The 23,660-nt window shown below is 34.9% G+C and overlaps 1 protein-coding gene across 2 annotated transcripts in view; it reads left to right on the top strand.

Moving 5' to 3' along the window:
• The window catches only part of ASZ1 (ankyrin repeat, SAM and basic leucine zipper domain containing 1), a 64,210-nt gene extending 48,697 nt beyond the window's left edge, over positions 1-15,513 (top strand). For both annotated transcript variants that reach the window (XM_058435698.1, XM_032753504.2), the window contains 3 exons: positions 10,120-10,225; positions 11,369-11,482; positions 15,073-15,513. In XM_058435698.1, coding sequence (XP_058291681.1) covers positions 10,120-10,225; positions 11,369-11,482; positions 15,073-15,225 — 373 coding nt within the window. In that variant the 3' untranslated portion in view covers positions 15,226-15,513. The remainder of the gene's footprint in view (positions 1-10,119; positions 10,226-11,368; positions 11,483-15,072) is intronic.
• Positions 15,514-23,660: the final 8,147 nt, after the last annotated feature.

Genomic DNA, 23,660 nt, shown 5'->3' with positions numbered 1-23,660 from the left:
TTGCACTTACTAATAGCTAATGATGTCAAACAGCCTTTTATATCTTATTTGCCGTATGTGTACTTTTTGTGGTGAAATTCTAACAGTATCTTTTGCCCATTTTATGTTGGATTAATTGTTTTTTAATGTTGAGTTTTGGGAGTTATCTACATTCAAATATTTTGTTGGATATGTGATTTGTAAATATTTTTCCCAACTCTGTAATTTTTCTTTTCATCCTCTTAATGGTGTCTTTCACAGAGCAAAAACTTTTATTTTGATGAGGTCTAAGTTACCAAATTTTCCCTTTACAGAACAGTACTTTTGGCATATTTTTAGTATCAAGTTAAAGAACAGTTTAAGAAATTAGGTCTCAAAGATTTTCTCCTATGCTTTTTTCCTGGAAGTTTTATAGTTTTACAGTTAAGTCCATGATACATTTTGAGTTCATTTTTGTAAAGTTATGAGGTTTAGGCTGAGGTTCATTTTTTTTTTCACCTGGGGATGGCTAATTCCTCCAGCACTGTTTATTGAAAATGGTGTTCCTCCCCCATTGAATTGCTTTTGATTGTATGTCAAAAATTAATTGGGCATATTTGTGTGGGTATAATCTGGGTTCTCTATTCTGGGTTCTTTATGTGTCTATCCCTCTGAAAGTACCACGTCTTGATTACTGTAACTATATGGTAAGCCTTAATATCAGAAAGAGTGATTCCTCTCATTTTGTTCTTTTTCAAAATCATCTTGGCTATGCTAGAGCCTTTTTCTTTCCATATACATTTTAGATAAAGCTTTTCTATGTCTACAAAAAACCTTTATGAGATTGTGGTGGTAATTCCATGAATCCTATTGATTAATTTAGGTATAATTGACATTTAGCTATGTTAATTCTACTAATTCATAAACACAGATATCTCTAAAAGTTTTAGGTTTTCTTTTTTTAAAATATATTTTTTGAGACCGGGTCTCACCCTGTCACCCAGGTTGGAGAACAATGGCACAATGAGGGCTCACTGCAACCTCAAATTCCTGGGCTCAGGTGATCCTCCCACCTGAGCTTCCTGAGTAGGGGAGACCACTGGCATGCACCACCATGCCTGGCTAATTTTTAAAATTTTTTGTAGAAACAGAGTCTCCACTTTGTTGCCACAGTTGGTCTCAAACTCCTAGGTTCAAGTGATCCTCCCACCTTGGCTCCCTAAGTACTGGGATTACAAACCCGAGCCACCATTTCTGACCTTCTTTGTTTTCTTTCATCAGCATTTTGTCATTTTCATCATACAGATCTCATGCATATTTCATTAGATTTATATGTATTTCATTTTCTTTGGCACAATTGCCAATGGTATTTCTCTTTTTATTTGTTTCCATGTGCAATTGATTTTTGTGTCTCGACTGTACATTTCCACCTTACTGAACTCAGTTATTAGTTCTAGGAGGCTTTTTGTAGATTGTTTGAGATTTCCTATTTAGATAATCATGTAGTCTGCAAAAAGAGGTTAATTTTTTCCTTTCACATTTGTATACCTTTTTTCTTCCCTCATGGCAGTGGGTAAGACTTCCAGTATTATGTTGGATAAGAGTTGTAGATAGTGGACATTCTTGCCTTCTTCCCAATCTCAGAAGAAAACCATGCACTTTTTTACTATTAATTAACTGTGATGTTAGCTATAGGTTTTTTGTAGATTCTCTTTATGAGATTGGGGAAGTTATGCGCTATTCATTTTTCTAAAAGTTTTTATCATGAATGGTTGTGGAATTTTTTCAAATGCTTTTTCTATCCCAACTGATAGGACCATATGACTTTTTTCTTTAGCCTGTTGATATGGTTACTTTGTTAGATTTTTAACTATTGAACCAACCTTGCATACCTGGATTCATCCCATATGGTTGTGGGTTATTATTCTTTTTATGCATTGTTGGATTTGATTTGCCAGTATTTTGCTAAGAATTTTTGTATCTAAGCTCATGATAAATATTGCTCTGTAAGTTTCTGTTTTGTATTTTGTCTGGTTTTGGTATCAGGACAATACTGGCCTCACAAAATGAATTGAAATGTATTCCCTCTCCTTTTATTTTCTGTAAGAGATTGTGTAGAATTGACATTAACTTTTCTTTAAACATTCTGTAGATTTCTCCAGTGAAACCATCTGAACCTGGATATTTTGTGGGGGAAGCTTTTAAATTACAATTTGATTTATTTAATGGTCATAGGATTATTCAAGTTATATCTGTTTTACTTTAGCTGAGTTTTGGTAATGTGTGGTTTTTCAAGGACTTAGTTCATTTTTTCTAATTTATCAAGCCAAAAGTTGCCCCTAGTATTTCCAGCTACTCTTTGGATGGCTGTGGGATCTGTTATAATACCCCTTTTCATTCTTTATATTGGTGATTTCTGTCTTTTCTCTTTTTATCTCTGTTAGTCTTGCTAGAGGTTTATGCATTTTTTTTCAAAGAACCTGCTCTTATTGTTTCAGTAACTTTTCTCTATTGTTTTTGCTTTTAGTGTCATTGATTTCTGCTGTTATTCTTACTATTTTCTTCCTTCTGCTCACTTTGAATTTATTTTGCTCTTTTTCTAGATTCTTGAGGCAGAAATCTAGATCATTTTTGAGACTTTTTTTCTTATGTAAACATTTAGTCTTTTACATTTCCCTCTCAGCACTGCTTTAGTTGCATTCCACAAATTGTGATACATTGTGTGATCATTTTCATTCACTTCTATGTATATTTTTATTTTCTTTGAGACTTCCTCTTTGACCCATGGATTATCTAAACAACCCATGGTGTATGGTGTTTAATGTCCACATGTTTGGAGATTTTTCTGTTATCAATTTCCAGTTTGATTCTGTTATGGTCAGAGAATATACACTGGGTGATTTCAAGGGTTCGGTAGCTACATGTGACTGGTGGCTAGATGGAGATACAGAGAATTAAGATTTTAAAGGCTTTGGCATGTTGAAGCAAATCCCCCCAAAATTAATAGAGTTAACTTTAATAAGGATAAATGGAAAGTCTAAGATTAACTGTATTACTATAGGATGGGACTTAATATACATGAAGAATCATTAAGAGTTTTTAAGCTTATTATTAATTTAGTTTAGGTTAACAGTGTCACATGACTAGTTATGGAAAGCTTGCACTGTTAGGCTACATTAATAGATATATAATGTCTGGAATAAATAAGATAACAGTTTTATTGTATATAATACCTACTTCTAGAGATTTTTGCTTATGGAAAGAATTTAACCATAGCATAGAATACAAACCCTGTAAGGCCTCTTCCACCTTTTTGATTATATGATTGTCTTTTCAGTAATTTTCACCTAGATTTTATAATCCGAAATAACCTATAATAATTGTTTTCATTCCACCAACTAGATAATTTTGAAATTATGTCACTTAGCAACACCACCTTATAACCAGCCTATGAAATTCTTTTTTCTTTTACAATGGTTTTCTCTCCCCAACTTTGAGGATTTGTGCACCAAATGTTTTTCCCCACTTTCTACCTCTCATTGCACTTGGTCCGGTTAATTACATTTTACCCAGTCTCTTGCTTATGTAAGCTTCTTTTAACTCAATTTTTCTGTTCTTTTATTGCTTAGGAAACTCTCTTCCTTTCTTCTTTTAGTTTCATATGAGTCCGAAAGTAACCATTATCACAGGGGCTAAGAATAGGAATAATACCTGTACAGAGGACAAATCAAATTTTTTGCCTCTAGAGCTTTTAAAAGTACATACAAGTTCCCTGTAAGAAATCTTCACAAATATTTTTCTATTTCCTCAATTTCCTCTAATCTTACTTTTAATACCAGCTTAGTATTATTTTCTAAGTTTTCTTTTTTTAGTTGATTTAAGAGTATCACGATCATTTTATTTTTCTACTAATACAAATACTGTTTTTTATTTCAATGTATTCCAGTTTGATTTTTTCCCTAAAATAATTTTACAAATGAGGATTATATATCTAACATAAAAGTACCTTACATGTTAGTAGAGACTTGGTTTCTACATATATGCTTTTAAAACGTATTATGGTTCGTAACCATGATTTATGCTAGTGGTTCCCTTACCTGGCTAAGTTATCAGAATGACCTAAGGAGCTTGGTGTATATATTAACCATGTTATCCATTGCCTGGGACATGACTGTGTAGACAAATTTTATTGAATATGTGGATAAATGAGTTAATGAATTATATCCTATACTTGCAAATGCAATGGTATTATCACTAGTAGACTAAAACTAATATTGTAATTATGATAAACATTAATTAAACATACAAACAATAGATTTCCACATTATTTTGGAGTTCAGAGAAGTATTCCAGGAAATAATATAGATGATCCTAATTTCTTAAAAACTTTATTACACAGCTTAAATTATAAACATTCCCCATATTAAAATTCCCTATTCCCATTTGTCCATTCTTCTTCCTTAATATATCTCCATATTACAGCAAGATCTATATTTAAAATAATGCCTCATCATTGTTTCAGAATAACATAATAGCTCTTAAATATTTAAATGCATTGTGAAAGATTTCAATTGAGAGGACTTAAAAATCAGCACACCTTCTTAAATATCATTGTTCATTTTCTTGCTTTTTTTCATTATTGTTTCTATGAAGGAATATTCTAAGTTCTAAATGACTGACTTGCAAATTAAATGTTTTTATATAACTTATTTGTATGATGGCAGGGTTGCCTATATGAATTTACTTTATGGGATTTAATAAATGTAAAGAATGTGCAGAATCCTGAATGGTTCACTTATTAAAAGCTACTGAATTTTTTAAAAAAAATAAAACTGGCAGACATATATTCCAGGAATTTGACCTTGTTATTAAATCACAGACTTTGTTTACACGCTGTTATGGAAAAGATTTTACTTGCCATTTGTTCAAAGTCATTCTTTAAAGAAGAAATTAGTCATTAAGTCATAAGAAAACTAACAGCAGGAAAAGTTGAACTGATTGATTATAATCTCCTGGTAATGTGACTTCAACAATTTACTGATTTAAGATAGTTTTCTTCTATGTGTCAAAATCTTCTAAAATAATCTGTTACAACAATGCATACACACACTGCATTTACTTTTTCCTGCCTTAGTATGTTTGCAGAATTAAAGTATGCAATTTAAAGCCAATGCAGTGGGGTGTGCCTGTAGTCCCTTCTACTTGAGAGGCTGAGACAGGAGTATAACTTGAACCCAGGAGTTCAAGGCCAGCCTCGGCAACATAGCAAGACTCTCTTAAAAAAATAAAGAGTGCAATTTAAAATGTTAATATCCATTCTGTTGCTAATTTTAGATATTTTGAACAGAAATAATAAATTTTCATTCACATTTGAAATTTTTAAGTGTTCCTGTTTAGACTCTTTGAGCTAACTGACATCCACTTGAAGGTGTCAGAAGCATCTCAAAACTATGTCCATCAAGGAAACTGCTCCATCCCAAAAAAATCTATATAGTTGTTAAGATGTTATGTAAAAGTGTATTGTTCACCCCTGTTATTTATAGACATTCTAAAATTGGAAACCCTAAATACTGAACATCAGGAAAATGGTTAAATTCCATTGCATCAATATAATTATTGTTTTATCATTAAAATTATTTTGAAACTTAATGTCATGGGAAAATACTCATGATAATTATAAAAGGCACAATATAAAAGGTCATGTGAAGCACAATGTCAGTTATATATATCCATAGGAAAAACACTGGAAGAAAATGTGTATTTTAAGAAAATATTCTGAGAGAAAATAGTACCAGTCAATTGTCTGTGAGTAGTAAGATTGTTGATGATTTTAATTTTTTTCAGATATTCTACAGTGAGCACATAATACCTTTGCTTATAATACCTTTATTTAAAGTGTAAATTGTATCTTAGTACTTGACTTCAAATTTTTTAAATGGCCTGTTGTTTTAGTTCGCTTATACTATGTTATGCTGTAGTAACAAATAATTTCTAAATGTCAGTCACTTATAACAACAGACTTAATTTCCTGATCATCTATATCATGGGTCAGCAACGGTGATCTTGTCATTCTGAGAGTAGGCTGGAGGAACAGTCTCAACCTGGGACATACTGCTCTCATGGGAAAGGGAAGAGAGAGACGGCAGGATCATTCAGTGGCTCTTGAAGCTTCTGTTCAAAAGTTACACAGTAACTTCCAATCATATTTTATTTGCTAAAGCAAGTCATGTGGTCAGGCCTCATGTCACTGGGGCATGAATTATAGTCCCCTGACAGGGATCGGGGGACTGGTACTAGTTAGCTCAGTAGAAAAGACATGAGAATTTGATCAAATAATGCAGTCTACTGTACCTATGTCATATCTGCTTATTTTGAATTTTTTAAATAAGCACAAAGTTATCAGGCCTGCCATATAAAGTTGTGTAGGTTGTATACTGTACAGCTGTGATGGAGAGGCACCATTCACATAGTGTAAATGACACACTGTAGAGTTTTGTTTTGTACAACTTGTCCATCCATATTCAGTGTCTCTGAAAATTATATGTCACAAGAAAGGTATATATTTTCCTTTCATTCATTAAGACTAATTTTGCTAGTAATAAAATTTGCTTATTTTGAACTCAGTCTTACTATCTTAAGAGCTGATAAATTTATATTCTGCATATATATTTGTGAATCACCTGTCTAAAATTACATACCTGCTATCAGTTGATACTTCAAATGATAATTCTCAATGGATCTTAATTTCCTTGAGGTCATAAATTAAATATATATGTCATTAGTGAATTACTCATTCAGTAGTTATTCTTTTTCTTGATAAATAAAATTTGAATATTTAAAGAACACTGAAATCTAAGTTACAAGTGTACTTATATAAATAGTACATGGAAACAAAATACAAGTAATCACTGCTGTTGCTTTGGCAGAAATGTGTCATATACCCTAAGTTCTGTGTTTTCTAGAGTAAAGATCAGAAAGAAAATAGAATAAAGAAGAATTACATCTTTTTTGAAAATGGTTCTATGAATACTTATTGCTAAATAGAACAAGAGTTTTCCTACATTTTTTAATTTTAGGTTTGCTTGTTGAAAGCAACCATCAGGTACTTTTTATTCTAAGTCACTTGATTATATGTATTATGTATATAAAGTTTATATTTTATAAAACTGTTAAAGTGAAATCGTTCATTTTTTTCAGCCTAATAGCTAAGAGAATAGACTTCTCTTAAATGAAAATACTATATACATCCCAGTAATGTATCTTAGAAGTTTGCTATTATTTTCACTGGAGGCTGACATTGCTTGCTTTTCATAACCTTTCCTTCTAGAAATAGTGTAAGAAACTTTGTATAGTATGTAGTCAAAACTTCTACAAATAAGAATTTCTGTACGGGCTTAGAAGTATCCTTTGGGGGCTAGGATGGTGGCTCACGCCTATAATCTTAGCACTTTGGGAGGATGAGGCAGGCGGATCACGAGGTCAGGAGATCCAGACCATCCTGGCTGACACGGAGAAACCCCATCTCTACTAAAAATACAAAAATTAGCTGGGCGTGGTGGTGCACACCTGTAATCCCAACTACTCAGGTGGCTGAGGCACGAGAATCACTTGAACCCAGGAGCAGAGGTTACAGTGAGCCTCGCACCACTGCACTCCAGCCTGAGCAACAGAGCAAGACTCTGTCTCTCACACACACACACACACATACACACACACACACACACACACACACACACACACACACAAAATTACCTTTGGTCCAATAATAGTAGTTTTTATTGTATTTTTATTTCAGTAGATACAGTTAAAGGACTCCCCAGAAAGGTCATCTAATACACTTGTCAACTCTTGATATTAATGATCTACTTAATTTTTGTCATTCTGCTAGGATGTGGCATCTTATGGTTATTGTATTCCCATATTTCTTATCCATTCAAATTTTGTTTCTTTCTTTTTCTCTGAATTCTCTGTTCAAATAGCCTTGACCAACTTTTCTGTTGGGTTAAGTTTCTTGGTTGTTTCTACTGTAAATTGGCTTCTGCCACTGAAGCTAATCTAGTCACCAGTGTTTTCTCATTGCCAAAATCAGTATACTTAATGTGCTTAATCTTTTCTCCTTTGAATCCATCCCCTTCATTGCCATTCATAACAACTCTTAACTACTGATTTTCTTCTACTTCTCAGGCTACATTTCCTTTAGTGGCTTTTCTGTTCCACCCCTATCAACACTCCCTTCTTCATGATATGTCCTATGGTCTTCTTCATGATCATAGTTTTGATTTCTGTTGGAGACATCTCTAATACTACTGTGTTTGTGCTACCTTCACAACTGAAGGAAAGACTGAATCTTGGTTAGAGGTTAGTGAAAATAAAGATGTATATTTTTCCCATTGAGGTTCACCAACTCTGAATTGTATCTATCTTCATGAGTCTTTAGAGCCCAGAATAAATACCCTTGCAAGACCCCCATTTTCTACCACTTACTGGTTGTTGCCACTCGCATGTCTCCTCACCATTGCAGTCATCATAATTATGTTTGCTTGAACACCAGCTATGTACTAGGCACAATCCTAGGTACTTTATGTACATTGTCTTCTTGAGTCCTACTGTTTCCATTCTAGAGATATGGAAACATTTGGCTTAAGATTATTCTTGGCTGGGCACGGTGGCTCACGCCTGTAATCCCAGCACTTTGGGAGGCCGAGGCAGGCGGATCACGAGGTCAGGAGATCCAGACCATCCTGGCTGACACGGAGAAACCCCATCTCTACTAAAAATATAAAAAATTAGCTGGGCGTGGTGGCGGGTGCCTGTAGTCCCAGCTACTGGGGAGGCTGAGGCAGGAGAATGGCGTGAACCTGGGAGGCGGAGCTTGCAGTGAGCCGAGATTGCACCACTGCACTCCAGCCTGGGTGACAGAGCAAGACTCCATCTCCAAAAAAAAAAAAAAAAAACAAAAAGATTATTCTTGCCCAAAATTCTAAAGCTAATAAGTGTGGAAGCTGAATCCAAACTCACATTGACTCTTGACTCAAGAGCCTGTGTTCTTAATTATTATGCCATAATGTTTTCTTTTATCCCACTGTTTTCCCCACCATGCACCACCAAATTCAATTCCTTGCTTGGCCGCACTGCCTTCCATAGAAACCAAAAAAAACTGAGAATCATCGTAGATTCTTCCATTACGTACAATCCATCACCAAGTTTTTCAGTTTATTCTCCTAAAGGTTTCTCAAGCCATTGCTCTACCTCCTTCCCACAGTAAGACTGCCACTGCCAGATCCTTAGTTTAAGTTTTCCTTCATCATCTCTTGGATGCATTTCTCTGTTAGTTGCCTAATTATTCTGCTTCTATTTTTGTGTTCCTTTTATCCACACCACTCTCCAAATAAACATTCTCATTTAAAAGTCTAAAAGTCTAATATTCAAATTTCCTGTTAAAAATCTCTTAGTAACTCTACATCATCAGAAAGGTAAAATTCAATTCCTTATGCTGACACAAAAGTTCTTTTAATAAATGGTTATATCCAGCCTTTTCTCTTACTACTTTTCAATAATTTGTGTTTTAATTACACCTTAATGACCTTTACCCCTGTACTCTTGCACCTGCTATTCTCTTTATCCAGAATCTCTTCCTTACCTACTTGGCAAACTTTTTCTTCAACCACAGTCTCAATTCAAGTATTATCTCTGTAAAGCATTTCTAATTCCCTACTCCCTCCTTCTCATGTGATATTAAATTCATTCCCCCTGAATTTTAGATGTCTCCACTATAAAATAGTATTAACAACATCTATCCTATAGGGCTTGTTAGGAAAAATCAAAAGAAATAACAAATGTAAAATAACTAGTGCAGTGTCTTCACATAGTAGCTACTCAAATATTGGTTATTTTATCTTCCTCCTTCATGTGTTCCTGTGAATAATAAAGCTGTAATTGTGTATCTGCATCTTATCCTGAACTTTAAGATCCTCAGGATTGGAGGTTTGTTTTTCTTTTATAATCAGTGCCTGTTTCAGTACCTAATCTGTATTAGCTATTCCATGAATTCTTTTGGAAGAATCTAATTTTATGACTAGGTTTTCAGTAACTAGCTTAGTAGAATGAAATAAATTGCTCTTATTAGTAATTCCTGCTTGTTTGTTTCTTTCCTTTCTTTAGTGGTGATGAGTTCCTCAACTTTCTTCTCAAATTAAATAAACAGTGTGGCCATTTAATAACAGCTGTACAGAATGTTATTACTGAGTTACCTGTAAATTCTCAAAAGGTATTCTACAAAAGTTATTAAGTGAAGAAAAGTATGAACACTGAAGAACATTCCAGATAAGTTCATAATAATTCAATAAATAGTACGGATTTGCTGAAATTATATCGTTTGTTCTGCAAAATCACATAAGATCTAAATAAGTCAATTTGTTTAATATTACTCCTTTACATACTAATTTTAAAACTTTGTATTCTTGCCCTCAAGAAAAGAAAACAAGTCAGACCAAAAATTAAACTGATCCATGTATTGAATTTACCATGTGTTCTTGTTTAAAATATAGTGACAGGAGACCCAAGTGAAAATGGAAACAAAACAGTGTGTTATTTAAAAAGCGTATCAGTAAAATATTTTTTAATAAATTTAGAATAGGAAGAGTGTAAGTGGCCGGGCATGGTGGCTCATATCTGTCATCCCAACACTTTGGGAGGCCCAGGTGGGAGAATTGCCTGAGGCCAGGAGTTTGAGACCAGCCTAAGCAACATGGTGAGACCCTGTCTCTACAAAGAATTTTTAAAAATTAGCTGCGCATGATAGCATGTGCCTCTAGTCCTAGCTGAAAATTAGCTGGGCATGATGGCATGCACCTGTGGTCCTAGCTATTCAGGAGGCTGAGGCAAGAGGATCACTTGAGCCCAAGAGGTTGAGGCAGCAGTGAGCCATGATTGCACCACTGCACTCCAGCCTGGGCAGTGGAACAAGACACTTTCTCAAAAAAAAGAAAGAAAAAGTGTAAGTGGCCTGCAAAAGCAGCTTATTTCATGTGATTAGGTTTTAGCTGTTTGTCTTAGTGAAAATTTTTTAATGCACTTGTTTTCCAGTGATTTTTATATAACATCAATTAATATGAGAATCATCATTTTTAAAACCTTCATGAACTGATTTGTTCATCATAAATGTTATTACTAATATTAATCTCCATATAGAAAGTTATATATACATATATTCAGGAAATGCATTTGGCAAGCCCATTTGATTATAGTTTTATAAAATTACTTATTTTTGGTGTCAGTATTTATCCTAAACAAAAAAATGCCTTTCAATTATATAATCTAATGTTTAAGAATGTTGTATAATCTTTGTGGATATGAAGTTGTAGAAAGTTATTTCCATTATTTAATGTTGAACTTTTGAAAATATTAACAGATAACACTGGAATGGGCTTCTCCCCAGAATTTTACTTCAGTTTGTGAAGAATTAGTTAATAATGTTGAAGATTTGAGTGAAGAGGTCTGCAAACTAAAAGACCTAATTCAAAAGGTATGTATTTAACATTAAAAGGAGGGGAAAAATGAAGGGAAATGATTTACAGCAAAAGGTGTTAGACAATGAAGCAATTCTGGTAAGAGCAACAAATGGAACACTTAGACAAGTGGGAAAAAGGACAGTTTCCAAAGGAAGAAATATACATAGGAAACAGACTTTGTTGGCCATTAAAGAAATGCATACTAAAAGAAGAATATGTCATTTTTATCTTTTCAATTAGCAGGGAAAAAATGTATCACTACCAATTTCTAGTTAGAGTTCACCAAACTGATATTCTTATGTGAGAACACAAGCCCTTTCAAAAACAGTTTGACAGGATGTGCCAAGTACTATTAAAAATTTGTATCTTTTGATAGTATTTTATCCCAAATTATATGTACTATAAGTATTCTATACTAGAATAATAACTTAATAAATTATGCTATACCAATTGTTATAATAATAGGCAGTTGAAAAAATAATGAAAATTCAATATCAGCTAAAGATATGAAATTATATTTGTACGTTATTACTTACATGTAAATTTACAGATAAAATAAATGAAGTATTTATTGGTTCTGTTAAAGAGACACGATTGTGGATGAAATACCCCTGTAATTGTTCAGACTCTCTGTAATATTTTTATAATTTAACTGTTTTCTAAAGAGTATGGACTTCTTTGGTTCTGGTTTTTTACAATATATAAAAAATATATATCTGTATTTAAGGACAGATGATTTTTCTACTTTAAAAAAATTGGCTATAACAAAATCTAAGCTGTTGGAATGGGAACCTTTGTTGGAGATGGATAATAAAGAAAAACACTTCCAGTCGACCAAAGAGCTCACTTCTGAGCTCTTTATCTGTTTAATAAATAAATTTGATGTCTATAAAGCTTCTGTGAAATATCTGATTTGAAGGTTAGATTATACATTATTTATATAGCCTCAACCCATAAATTCATTGAACATTTTCATTAATATTTTATCAAAAAAATTCTTTTCTTCAAAATAGATTTTATACATGTTCCAAGTATTAATAAATTGTCATTCTAGCTATTAATGTGTTAAAAGGAGTCTTTTTTTTTTCTTTTTTGATACTGAGTCTCATTCCATTGCCCAGGCTGGAGTGCAGTGGTGCGATCTTGGCTGACTGCAACCTCTGCCTTCCAGATTCAAGCAGTTCTCCTGCCTCAGCCTCCTGAGTAGCTGGGACTACAGGCATGCACCACCACACACAGCTAATTTTTGTATTTTTAGTAGAGATGAGGTTTCACCATTTTGGCCAGGCTGGTCTCAAACTCCTGATGTCAAGTGATCCGCCTGCCTCGGCCTCCGAGTGTGCTGAGATTACAGGTGTGCGCCATTGCGCCCGGCCCAAAAGGAGTCTTTTAAAGTGAGAAGAAAGTTGGGAAGCAAATTCTATTATACAAAATAATAGCTGGGAAAGGGCATTTTAAATGGGGAAATGAGCACTATGTTTCAGAATTCTTGTAGAAAATAATTTATTTCCAAAGAAAAAAGGCATCTTAGAAATTGTATTGTCTCTGACATTTATTCATTCAACAAACATAAGACTGCCTGCTATATGTCAGGCACCTGTGCTACACAAGCTACATCCTGAACTTGCTGACGACCCAAAAATTATATCTCATCTAGAAGAATCAAAGGAAAGGAACTGATTCTACTTAAACATGCTATTTTTCATGGGTATCCCAGGGAAGTTTAGAAGCATATGTATAAAGATACTTCTTGCAACACATCAGCCTTTAATGTTTAGTGTAGGAAATTTCCTAAAACATATTTGCTTCAGGGTTATTTACTAATTTGGTTTCTCCAAGATGAACTAAAAACATGGGGGTGAGGGGTAAGGGTGTGTGTATAGAATTAAAATGAAATTAGAAAACCATATTTTTGTTAAATGAGTGAAATTAAGAAACTTTGCTATAGAAACTGACTGACTCTAAAGTATACACAATTCAACCAGGTACCATAATATTTATTTTAATAATGCATACCTGTTAAGAGAATTTTCATTGTTCTTTAGCTAAATAGAAGACCTTTTTCCTGTGACCCTTCTCTATTTAGAATTTATGCATTTCTATATAAGAACTACCCTTGAAAACATGTATTAGTTTATAATAATGGCAAATACAGTTCTTTGGGCAAGAAAGTCTTAATTTTGGAGCAAGCTAGTGGGTTGGTTTTTCCAGATTAGTCTTGTACAAGTAGTAATCATCATAATGAGATTTGATTTAGGGAATTATGAAGGCTTCCAGATTTGGAAATACACCATCATGCCTGTTAAGCTTGTATTATTTCAGAGTTTACCAATAATAATTGAAGGGATTTTTTTTTTTAAGAAACATGAGTTATCACAGATAAGTGTATGGAGGTAACAAAGAGAGAGGGTGGGAGAGGTCAAGACTAGACTTTAACACCACATCACTCTCTTTCAAGCCAACACACTGACAGGCTCCTGTCAGAAAGGGTCATTCTAAGTAATTGGTTAATAAAAGGAATGACTGTCTCAGGATTCAGTAAATGGAGCATCAGTGTCAAAAAGGAATCTGTTGCTGAATGAAGCCATTTGGAAGTTAGACCAAGAATATGGTATTAATGAGATTGGCATTGGAGTCTGGTTTTCTGCTATAAATTTAAAATTAATTTTGCAAGCTTTTTAATTAAATATTTACACTGTAGAATTTGGAATTCATTATTCCTGCTGATGTTGAAAGTATTTATGTCATCACTCCAGCACAGGATGTTTCTAGTAAATATCACTCTATAAATGTGCCTGATTCTTTTTATCTTTCAAGGATCTTTGGTTTCTGCTTATTTTCTCTCCTGCCCCACCCCCAAAAGCCATCCCTCTCCTCTCAGCCCTCCCTCTTTAAGCGTTTTCTCTCTCTCTCACTTCCCCCTTCTCTCTCTCTCTCTCTCTCTCTGTCTCTCACAGAAACACACAAACACAGATACACACAGACTGAGCACACACACACACACAGTAGGTAGAGGAGAAGGGAGCTTCTTAAGCAAGAAATTTGTATCTGTGGGAATTTATAAACTGACTGGGTACTATACTTTCATTGCTGAGAATTACTAAAAGAACCACTTAAGTTTTTGTTGACATTTGTTACTGCAAGTATATTTAAATAAATTATTAAGTTTCTACCAGTAGCATCTGATCTTCTCGTTTTTGCTAAATTTCATGTTTTAGGTTTGCTATAATAATGATTCACTTTTTTGTAAGATGTTAATATTTAATGCACAAGCAAATCAATATCAATTGTCATTCCTTATAAGTAAAACAGAAACTTTAAAGTTACTTTGTCTCATGACATAAAAACACCGTTTTAAAATGTGGTCATCTATGAAACTATGTATTTTTAATGTAAAACTAATAATTTACAGTAATGGGATGCTAATGAAAGACTGTCTTTCAGACATATATGTTTACTTTAAATCTTCCATGGGAATCTTGAGTTGCCTACGTCTAAATCAAGTGAATTGAATTAACATGGATATTATGATATTTTTTTAAATCAAAATGTTTTATTAATGTATTGTACAGTAACTCTTTTCTTTTTCCATACTAAATATTAGTTGCAAAATGAACGGGAAAATGATCCAACTCATATACAATTAAGGGAAGAAGTAGCTACATGGAATAGTAGAATTTTGAAGAGGACAGCTATTACAGTATGCGGATTCGGTTTTCTTCTTTTCATCTGCAAGCTAACTTTCCAGAGAAAATAATCCAAATATTTGTTTTAAGTTATATATACACATCTCATTGAACCATCCAAAAATCATTGCTTTTAACTATTTGCGGCACAATATAACTTTACATTCTTTGCCAATATTCCATAGGAAAAATTTTGACAATGTGGAGATTTTTTTTTAAAAAGTGGTTTGTTACTTTGACTTATAAATACAATTTGTTATGTTTATATTATTTGTGATTAGGCAGTAAAGTATAAGTAATTTTTTGGCTTGATCGTATGTAAATCACATTCAAAATTAAAGTTAGAACTAATACCTTGACATTTTTTAAAGTGTGTTCATTTGTCATAGTGAATCGTACAGAATTTATAAAGTGTTCATAAATTGAGCTTTCTTTTATTTCTTTTTTCCCCCTCCATTATTAAATAATAAGGATTTTTATTGGATTTTTTTGTTATGTTACATTATGAGGAAATTGTTAATTTTGAAAGTATCTGAGAGAATACAAAGGATAAAGGTAAAATGTTAAAGTTTTGAATGTGGATTAAATCCTTAGGAAAAGTATTTTAAATACAAATTAAAACAGCAAAAAATTAGAGACTAGTGTTGAAAGTACAAAATACATTGGAATTTTTTATGTAAAACACTTTGGGGAACATACATACTATATAACATTCTTAGGAATGTTATAAAAGTGAATGGCATTTGACATATCATTTAGCATATCTAAAGTAAGATTTATTTTTTGAAATCAAACATGATATTCAGATTTTTAAAGTGAAGTTAATAAAAAGGCAGGCCCAATTTAGCAGAGAATATAGTATTTAAATCTTGCCTGACTTAGTGCCATACTTAAACAGATGCAGTTGATCTACAGTTGTTTGAGAAGTACACAAAGCAAAGATAAAGAATTGTGGAAAGGAAGAACATTATAAGGATCTATAATTAGTAGCAGTTTCTGCTCTTGCTTATACCAAAACCACAAGATTTCAATCATTCTTTTCTTGAGAATTGGCCATATTTTAACCTAACTGCTAAATAGCAAGGCATATTTTTTTGCTGATATTTCCTCATTTAAATGAGTCTTAGAAGTTCTAAAGGTACTTCTTTTAACACATACGGTGTTTCACTCCCAGCCAGCACAGTGCTTGGGTAAACAGAAAACATTTAATAAATCTTAGTTTTAGTTTCCTTTTTTAAAAAATAAAAAAACACTCTCAGGAAATGACATACTATCAGATTATCTATTTATGATGGTCTTTTTCACCTCAGTTCATCTTTTTTTTTTTTTTGAGACGGAGTCTCGCTCTGTCGCCCAGGCTGGAGTGCAGTGGCACCATCTCGGCTCACTGCAAGCTCCGCCTCCCAGGTTCACGCCATTCTCCTGCCTCAGCCTCTCCGAGTAGCTGGAACTACAGGCGCCCGCCACCACGCCCGGCTAATTTTTTTTTTTTGTATTTTTAGTAGAGACGGGGTTTCACCGTGGTCTCGATCTTCTGACCTCGTGATCCGCCTGCCTCGGCCTCCCAAAGTGCTGGGATTACAAGCGTGAGCCACCGTGCCCGGCCCACCTCAGTTCATCTTAAAGATAATGATATTTCTTCTATTGGCTGGGTAGGTCACTATTTTTTTTCTTCTGACAAAACCAAACCATCTCGCAAATATTAGGACAAACTGTGAAGATGTGAATTTATAAAATATTTGCTTTCCAAAAGGATTTGTCACAGAAGTCCATAAAATGGTGATTTTTTATTTCCATGATAAATACAGTGTGATTTTTAGATTACAGATTGAGAATAAGTACAGAAGCATTGTTGTGATTAGTGAAGTTATTTCTATGGGTAAAGTATCAATAGAATTATTATTTTTCATGTAATTTAAAATTGGTTATTTCATCTAGAGCGTAAGTCTCTTCCTACTCTGATTATTTCACCTGATTACAGTGCTTTTTGCGGGAAAGGAGGCATTTATTGCTTCCGGAATATCCATTCTTTTGTAACACGTAACTCAGTATAAATCATTTTTCTTCTCTTCTTCAAACAAGAAGAGGATTTAAAGTAAGTCTCCCTTAGAGACTTCCCTGAACCACAGATACAAATGTTGTCAACTGAGTTTTAATTCTATGCACTTGAAAGTAGTAAACCTTTTTTAAAATTAGTTGGTGTTTAATTTTAACTTAATCTGAATTAGAAAATGCTCCTACATCTTTAGAACCAACTCTGGAACACAAATAATCTATTTTAAGGATGTAAGTATCTTTCAAAGAGAAGCATGCTTACTTGTTCCATCTTGCCACTATCCTTAAGTGATGTGTTTAGTGCTCTTTGTCACTCTTACTACATTTCTCTGGTACACTTATTACATTTCTCTGATACACTTATTACATTTCTCTGATACATTCAGTAACCTTTTTACCAGATAACTATTTTGCGCTGCTCTTTCCTCAAACTTCTGAGACCTCCACATCTCATTCTTAAAATAATGGCCATGCTTCTTATTTCCCTGGGAAATAGAATCATTTTTTTAAAAAGAACTTGCATACTGGGTTTCCTCTAGTTAAGAGGTCAGCAAACATTTTTTTGTAAAGGTCCAGATAGTAAATATTTTAGACTTTGCAAGACATGTGGTCTCTGTCAAAATTTCTTAACTCTGCTGTTATAGCACAAAAGCAGCTATATACAGTACATAAATGAATGAATGTGGCTTTGGTACAATAGAACTTTATTTACAAAAACAGGTGTTGCCTGGATTTGGCCCACCAACCTAAAGTTTACAGACCTCAGTCTAATGTCACAGAGTTACAAATGTGAGGCTCTTTTAATCCTGATAATCTAGGTAGAGATTTATTAATTTTGTTAATATTTTCAAATAATCAGCTTTTGGGTTTATTGGTCAACTACATTTTAAAATTTTTATTTCATTTCCACCTTTATTATTTCCTATCTTAATTGAGTTCTTTTTTTTTTTTACTCAATTATTTTAAACACACTTGAAATATTTTTTGCTTTCTGATGAGTTAATGGGTGCAGCACACAAACATGGCACATGTATACATATGTAACAAACCTGCACGTTGTGCACATGTACCCTAAAACTTAAAGTATAGTAATAATAAAATTAAAATAAAGTAAAAAAGAATTAAAAGCCCTGTATTCTGCGTACTGTAGTTTCACAGTTCATTTTAAAATACATTATTTTTCTCTATTGGGTTATTACAGTATTTATATATTGACATTTATTTCATAAATTATTTTTTCCAAGTGGCTTTTGAAAAAAAAAACTGCATTGTGACTTCAAACTTACATTTCTGCAACTTTTTCTTTTGAAAAAAAGAAGTGTTGTTCAAAAATAAACTGATTATACTGTAAAGAACTATTATGGTTTCTTAGGCTCAGGACAGAGATGGACAGATTACCATTTGAATGCCTAATATATGGCAAACGCTTCATAAGTGTTACATTTAATTCATAGGCCAGGGCCATGAGGTATATATTCCTATTTTACAGAAAATTAGTTTCAGAGACAGTTGAAGTAAATTGTTGAAATTCACACTGCTAATAAGAAAGCTGGGATTTTAATCCAGTCAGTTTAACTTCAAGTCCCATGCTCTTTCCAGCACTCATCCATTCATCCACTCACATATTTACTGAGCACTTATGTGTCAGGCATTTTTCTAGATGTTGGGAAATCGATTATCCCTGCCCTCATGGAACTTACCTTCTAATGGAAATAAGCCAACAGATAAAGCATAAGATATTAGATGTGGTAAGTGCTATGAAGACAAGACAAAAGGAAATAGAAAGTTCAGGGTAGAAGTAGTACTTTGAGTGGTCAGAGAAGATGTCTCAAACTTCAGAACTTTTGAGAACATAAAGGATTAGAGAGTAAGCCATACAGATATCTGGGGGAAAACTATTCCAGAACAAAAACCATGAGGTACAAATATCACTATAGCAATAAAATGTGCTGTTTTTTTTTTTATTTTTATGTATTTATTTATTTTTGAGATGGAGTCTCGCTGTGTCACCCAGGCTGGAGTGCAGTGGCGTGATCTTGGCTCACTGAAACCTCCGCCTCCCGAGTTCAGCAATTCTCCTGCCTCAGCCTCCCAAGTAGCTGGGATTGCAGGTGCCCGCCACCACACCTGGCTATTTTTTTTTCATATTTTTAGTAGAGACAGGGTTTCACCATATTGACCAGGCTGGTCTTGAACTCCTGACCTTGTGATCCGCCCACCTCGGCCTCCCAAAGTGCTGGGATTACACGCATGAGCCACTGCACCCGGCCTGTACTGTTATTTTTAAATGGACTAGAGGCACCAGTGTGGATGCTGTGAGACTAGTTAGGAAGCTGCTGCAATATTCCAGGTGCAAGAGGATGGTAGCTTGAATTAACATTGGAAAGTGAAAGCAGTTGAATTCAAGACACATTTTTAAGATAGAACCAATAGGATTTACTTAACAGGTTGAATGTGAGTTCTAAGTGAAAAGCAATAGTCAAAGATAACTTCAAGTTTTTTGGCTTGAGCAACCAGAAGAATGGAGTTGCCATTTACCGAAATAAGGAAGTCTCTGAGAAGACAAAAACAATTAGGAGAGATGAGAAGGGAGTAATTTATAATAATCAGAGTATTTTAGTCAGAAATTCAGAGGAGAGAGACACAGGCAGAAGATAAAAATTTGGGTGTTGTCACCTTAGAGATAAGAAGACCTGACTGGATCCCTAAGGGAATAATGTAGACAAAGAAGAAGAGTAAATCCTAGGATACCAAAATTCCAAGGAAGGGAGACAGGAAAAATCAGGAAAGGAAATTAAAGAGTGGCCAGTGAGGCTAGGCAAGAGCACGGGTCAGCATCCTTCAACCCATGGGCCAAATTTGGCCCAGAGGATGGTCAACAGCATTAGTCAGTAGGGAAATGTAAATTAAAACCACCATGAAATATACCATTACACACTCATCAAAAAGACTAAAATTTAAAAAGAATGACACCAAGTGGTAGTAGGGATAAAGTACTTGAAACTCATACATTACTAGTTTAAACCACAGAGTGGAAAAACCATTTTGGAAAACCATTTGGCAGTATGTATTAAAACTAAACATGTTTTCTTGATGACCCAGCAGTTCTTCTGAATATATGCCCTAGAGAAATCAGTTCACACTTCCCCAGAAAGACATGTACAGCAATGTTCACAGTAGGTTTATTAATAGCCCAAAACTGCAACAGATAAATAACACAATAGTTGGACAATGGAATACTGCATAGTAATAAAAAAGAACAAACTATGACTACACACAAAAACATGGGCAAATCGGACAGATACAATACTGAGCAAAAGAAGCCAAACACAAAATTTCATACATATTATGAATTTATACATAAGTTCAAAATAGGGAAACGTTATTTATGGCAAAACTTATAGAAGTGATGGTAGTAGTTAGGTCTGAGAAGTAGGTATTGACTGGGAAAGAAGGATACTGGAAATATTTTTTCTTGATCTGTCCAGGAGTTGCTTGAGTATATACATAAAAATTCAATGATACGTACAATTTCAAGCCCCAAAATTCCAAGATTTCAAGAGGTAAAAAATTGGCATATTAACAAAAGTAGATTATGAAAAAACCAACTATAAAATGCCTACTCTACAACCTAAGTTTGAAAACAAGTTTAATTGTAGATATTATTGAAAAAAACTGCTAAATTTAAAGAGAAATTAAGAGAGTTTTATAATCTGGTATTAGTAAGGATAGTTTTCATGTAAGATAGTAAATTTGGACTTAGAAGACCATTAATATGAGCAAGTTTATCACATTTTTGATAAACAGCAAACAAGGTTATAAAGTGTAAGAATAAAGAATACTTTATAAAGATTTGCAAATTAAAATATTTAAAAATAGTAAATGCAATCATGCATCACTTAAAGATGGGGATACATTCTGAGAATGCATCATTAGGCAATTCTGTCATTGTGCAAACATCATAGAGTGTATTTAAACAAACCTAGAGGTATAGCCTGCTACACATCTAGGCTTTATGGTGCTCCTAGACTACCCTGTACAGCATGTTACTGTACTGAATATTTTGGGCAAGTAAGACAATGATATTTGTATCAAAACATATCTAAACATACAAAAGGTACAGTAAAAATACAATATAAAAGATAAAAATGGGGGGTGGAGCCAAGATGGCCGAATAGGAACAGCTCCTGTCTACAGCTCCCAGCCTGAGCAACGCAGAAGACGGGTGATTTCTGCATTTCCATCTGAAGTACTGGGTTCATCTCACTAGGGAGTGCCAAATGATGGGTGCAGGACAGTCGGTTTAGCGCACCCTGCGTAAGCCCAGCCAAAGCAGGGCGAGGCATTGTCTCACTCGGGAAGCGCAAGGGGTCAGGGAGTTCCCTTTCCTAGTCAAAGAAAGGGGTGACAGACGGCACCTGGAAAATTGGATCACTCCCACCCTAATACTGCACTTTTCCAACAGGCTTGGAAAACGGCACACCAGGAGACTGTGTCCCGCACCTGGCTCGGATGGTCCTATGCCCAGGGAGTCTCACTGATTGCTAGCACAGCAGTCTGAGATCAAACTGCAAGGCGGCAGCGAGGCTGGGGGAGGGGCGCCCACTATTGCCCAGGCTTGCTTAGGTAAACAAAGCAGCCAGGAAGCTCGAACTGGGTGGAGACCACCACAGCTCAAAGAGGCCTGCCTGCCTCTGTAGGCTCCACCTCTGGGGGCAGGGCACAGACAAACAAAAAGTCAGCAGTAACCTCTGCAGACTTCAATGTCCCTCTCTGACAGCTTTGAAGAGAGCAGTGGTTCTCCCAGCACCCAGCTGGAGATCTGAGAATGGGCAGACTGCCTCCTAAAGTGGGTCCCTGACCCCCAAGCAGCCTAATTGGGAGGCACCCCCTAGTAGGGGCAGACTGACACCTCACACTGCCGGGTACTCCTCTGAGACAAAACTTCCAGAGGAACGATCAGACAGCTGAATTTGCGGTTCACGAAAATCTGCTGTTCTGCAGCCACCGCTGCTGACACCCAGGCAAACAGGGTCTGGAGTGGACCTCTAGCAAACTCCAACAGACCTGCAGCTGAGGGTCCTGTCTGTTAGAAGGAAAACTAACAAACAGAAAGGACACCCACACCAAAAACCCATCTGTACATCACCATCATCAAAGATCAAAAGTAGAAAAAACTACAAAGATGGGGAGAAAACAGAGCAGAAAAACTGGAAACTCTAAAAAGCAGAGCACCCCTCCTCCTCCAAAGGAACGCAGTTCCTCACCAGCAACGGAACAAAGCTGGACAGAGAATGACTTTGACGAGTTGAGAGAAGGAGGCTTCAGACATTCAAACTACTCCGAGCTACAGGAGGAAATTCAAACCAATGGCAAAGAAGTTAAAAACTTTGAAAAAAAATTGGACAAATGTATAACTAAAATGACCAATGCAGAGAAGTGCTTAAAGGAGCTGATGGAGCTGAAAGCCAAGTTTCGAGAACTACGTGAAGAATACAGAAGCCTCAGTAGCCGATGCGATCAACTGGAAGAAAGGGTATCAGCGATGGAAGATGAAATGAATGAAATGAAGCGAGAAGGGAAGTTTAGAGAAAAAAGAATAAAAAGAAATGAACAAAGCCTCCAAGAAATATGGGACTATGTGAAAAGACCAAACCTACATCTGATTGGTGTACCTGAAAGTGACGGGGAGAATGGAACCAAGTTGGAAAACACTCTGCAAGATATTATCCAGGAGAACTTCCCCAATCTAGCAAGGCAAGCCAACATTCAGATTCAGGATATACAGAGAATGCCAGAAAGATACTCCTCGAGAAGAGCAACCCCAAGACACATAATTGTCACATTCACCAAAGTTGAAATGAAGGAAAAAATGTTAAGGGCGGCCAGAGACAAAGGTCGGGTTACCCACAAAGGGAAGCCCATCAGACTAACAGCTGGTCTCTCGGAAGAAACTCTACAAGCCAGAAGAGGGTGGGGGCCAATATTCAAAATTCATAAAGAAAAGAATTTTCAACCCAGAATTTCATATCCAGCCAAACTAAGCTTCATAAGTGGAGGAGAAATAAAATACTTTACAGACAAGCAAATGCTGAGAGATTTTGTTACCACCAGGCCTGCCCTAAAAGAGCTCCTGAAGGAAGCACTAAACATAGAAAGGAACAACCGGTACCAGCCACTGCAAAAACATGCCAAATTGTAAAGGCCATCGAGGCTAGGAAGAAACTGCATCAACTAACGAGCAAAATAACCAGCTAACATCATAATGACAGGATCAAATTCACACATAACAATATTAACTTTAAATGTAAATGGGCTAAATGCTCCAATTAAAAGACACAGACTGGCAAATTGGATAAGGAGTCAAGACCCATCAGTGTGCTCTATTCAGGAAACCCATCTCATGTGCAGAGACACACATAGACTCAAAATACAGGGATGGAGGAAGATC

This window comes from Hylobates moloch, unplaced genomic scaffold, assembly GCF_009828535.3.
Source record: "Hylobates moloch isolate HMO894 unplaced genomic scaffold, HMol_V3 SCAFFOLD_1, whole genome shotgun sequence".
Classification (NCBI taxonomy): Eukaryota; Metazoa; Chordata; class Mammalia; order Primates; family Hylobatidae; genus Hylobates; species Hylobates moloch.
The sequence above is the reverse complement of the archived record's forward strand: the minus strand, read 5'-3'. Positions and strand labels throughout refer to the sequence as shown.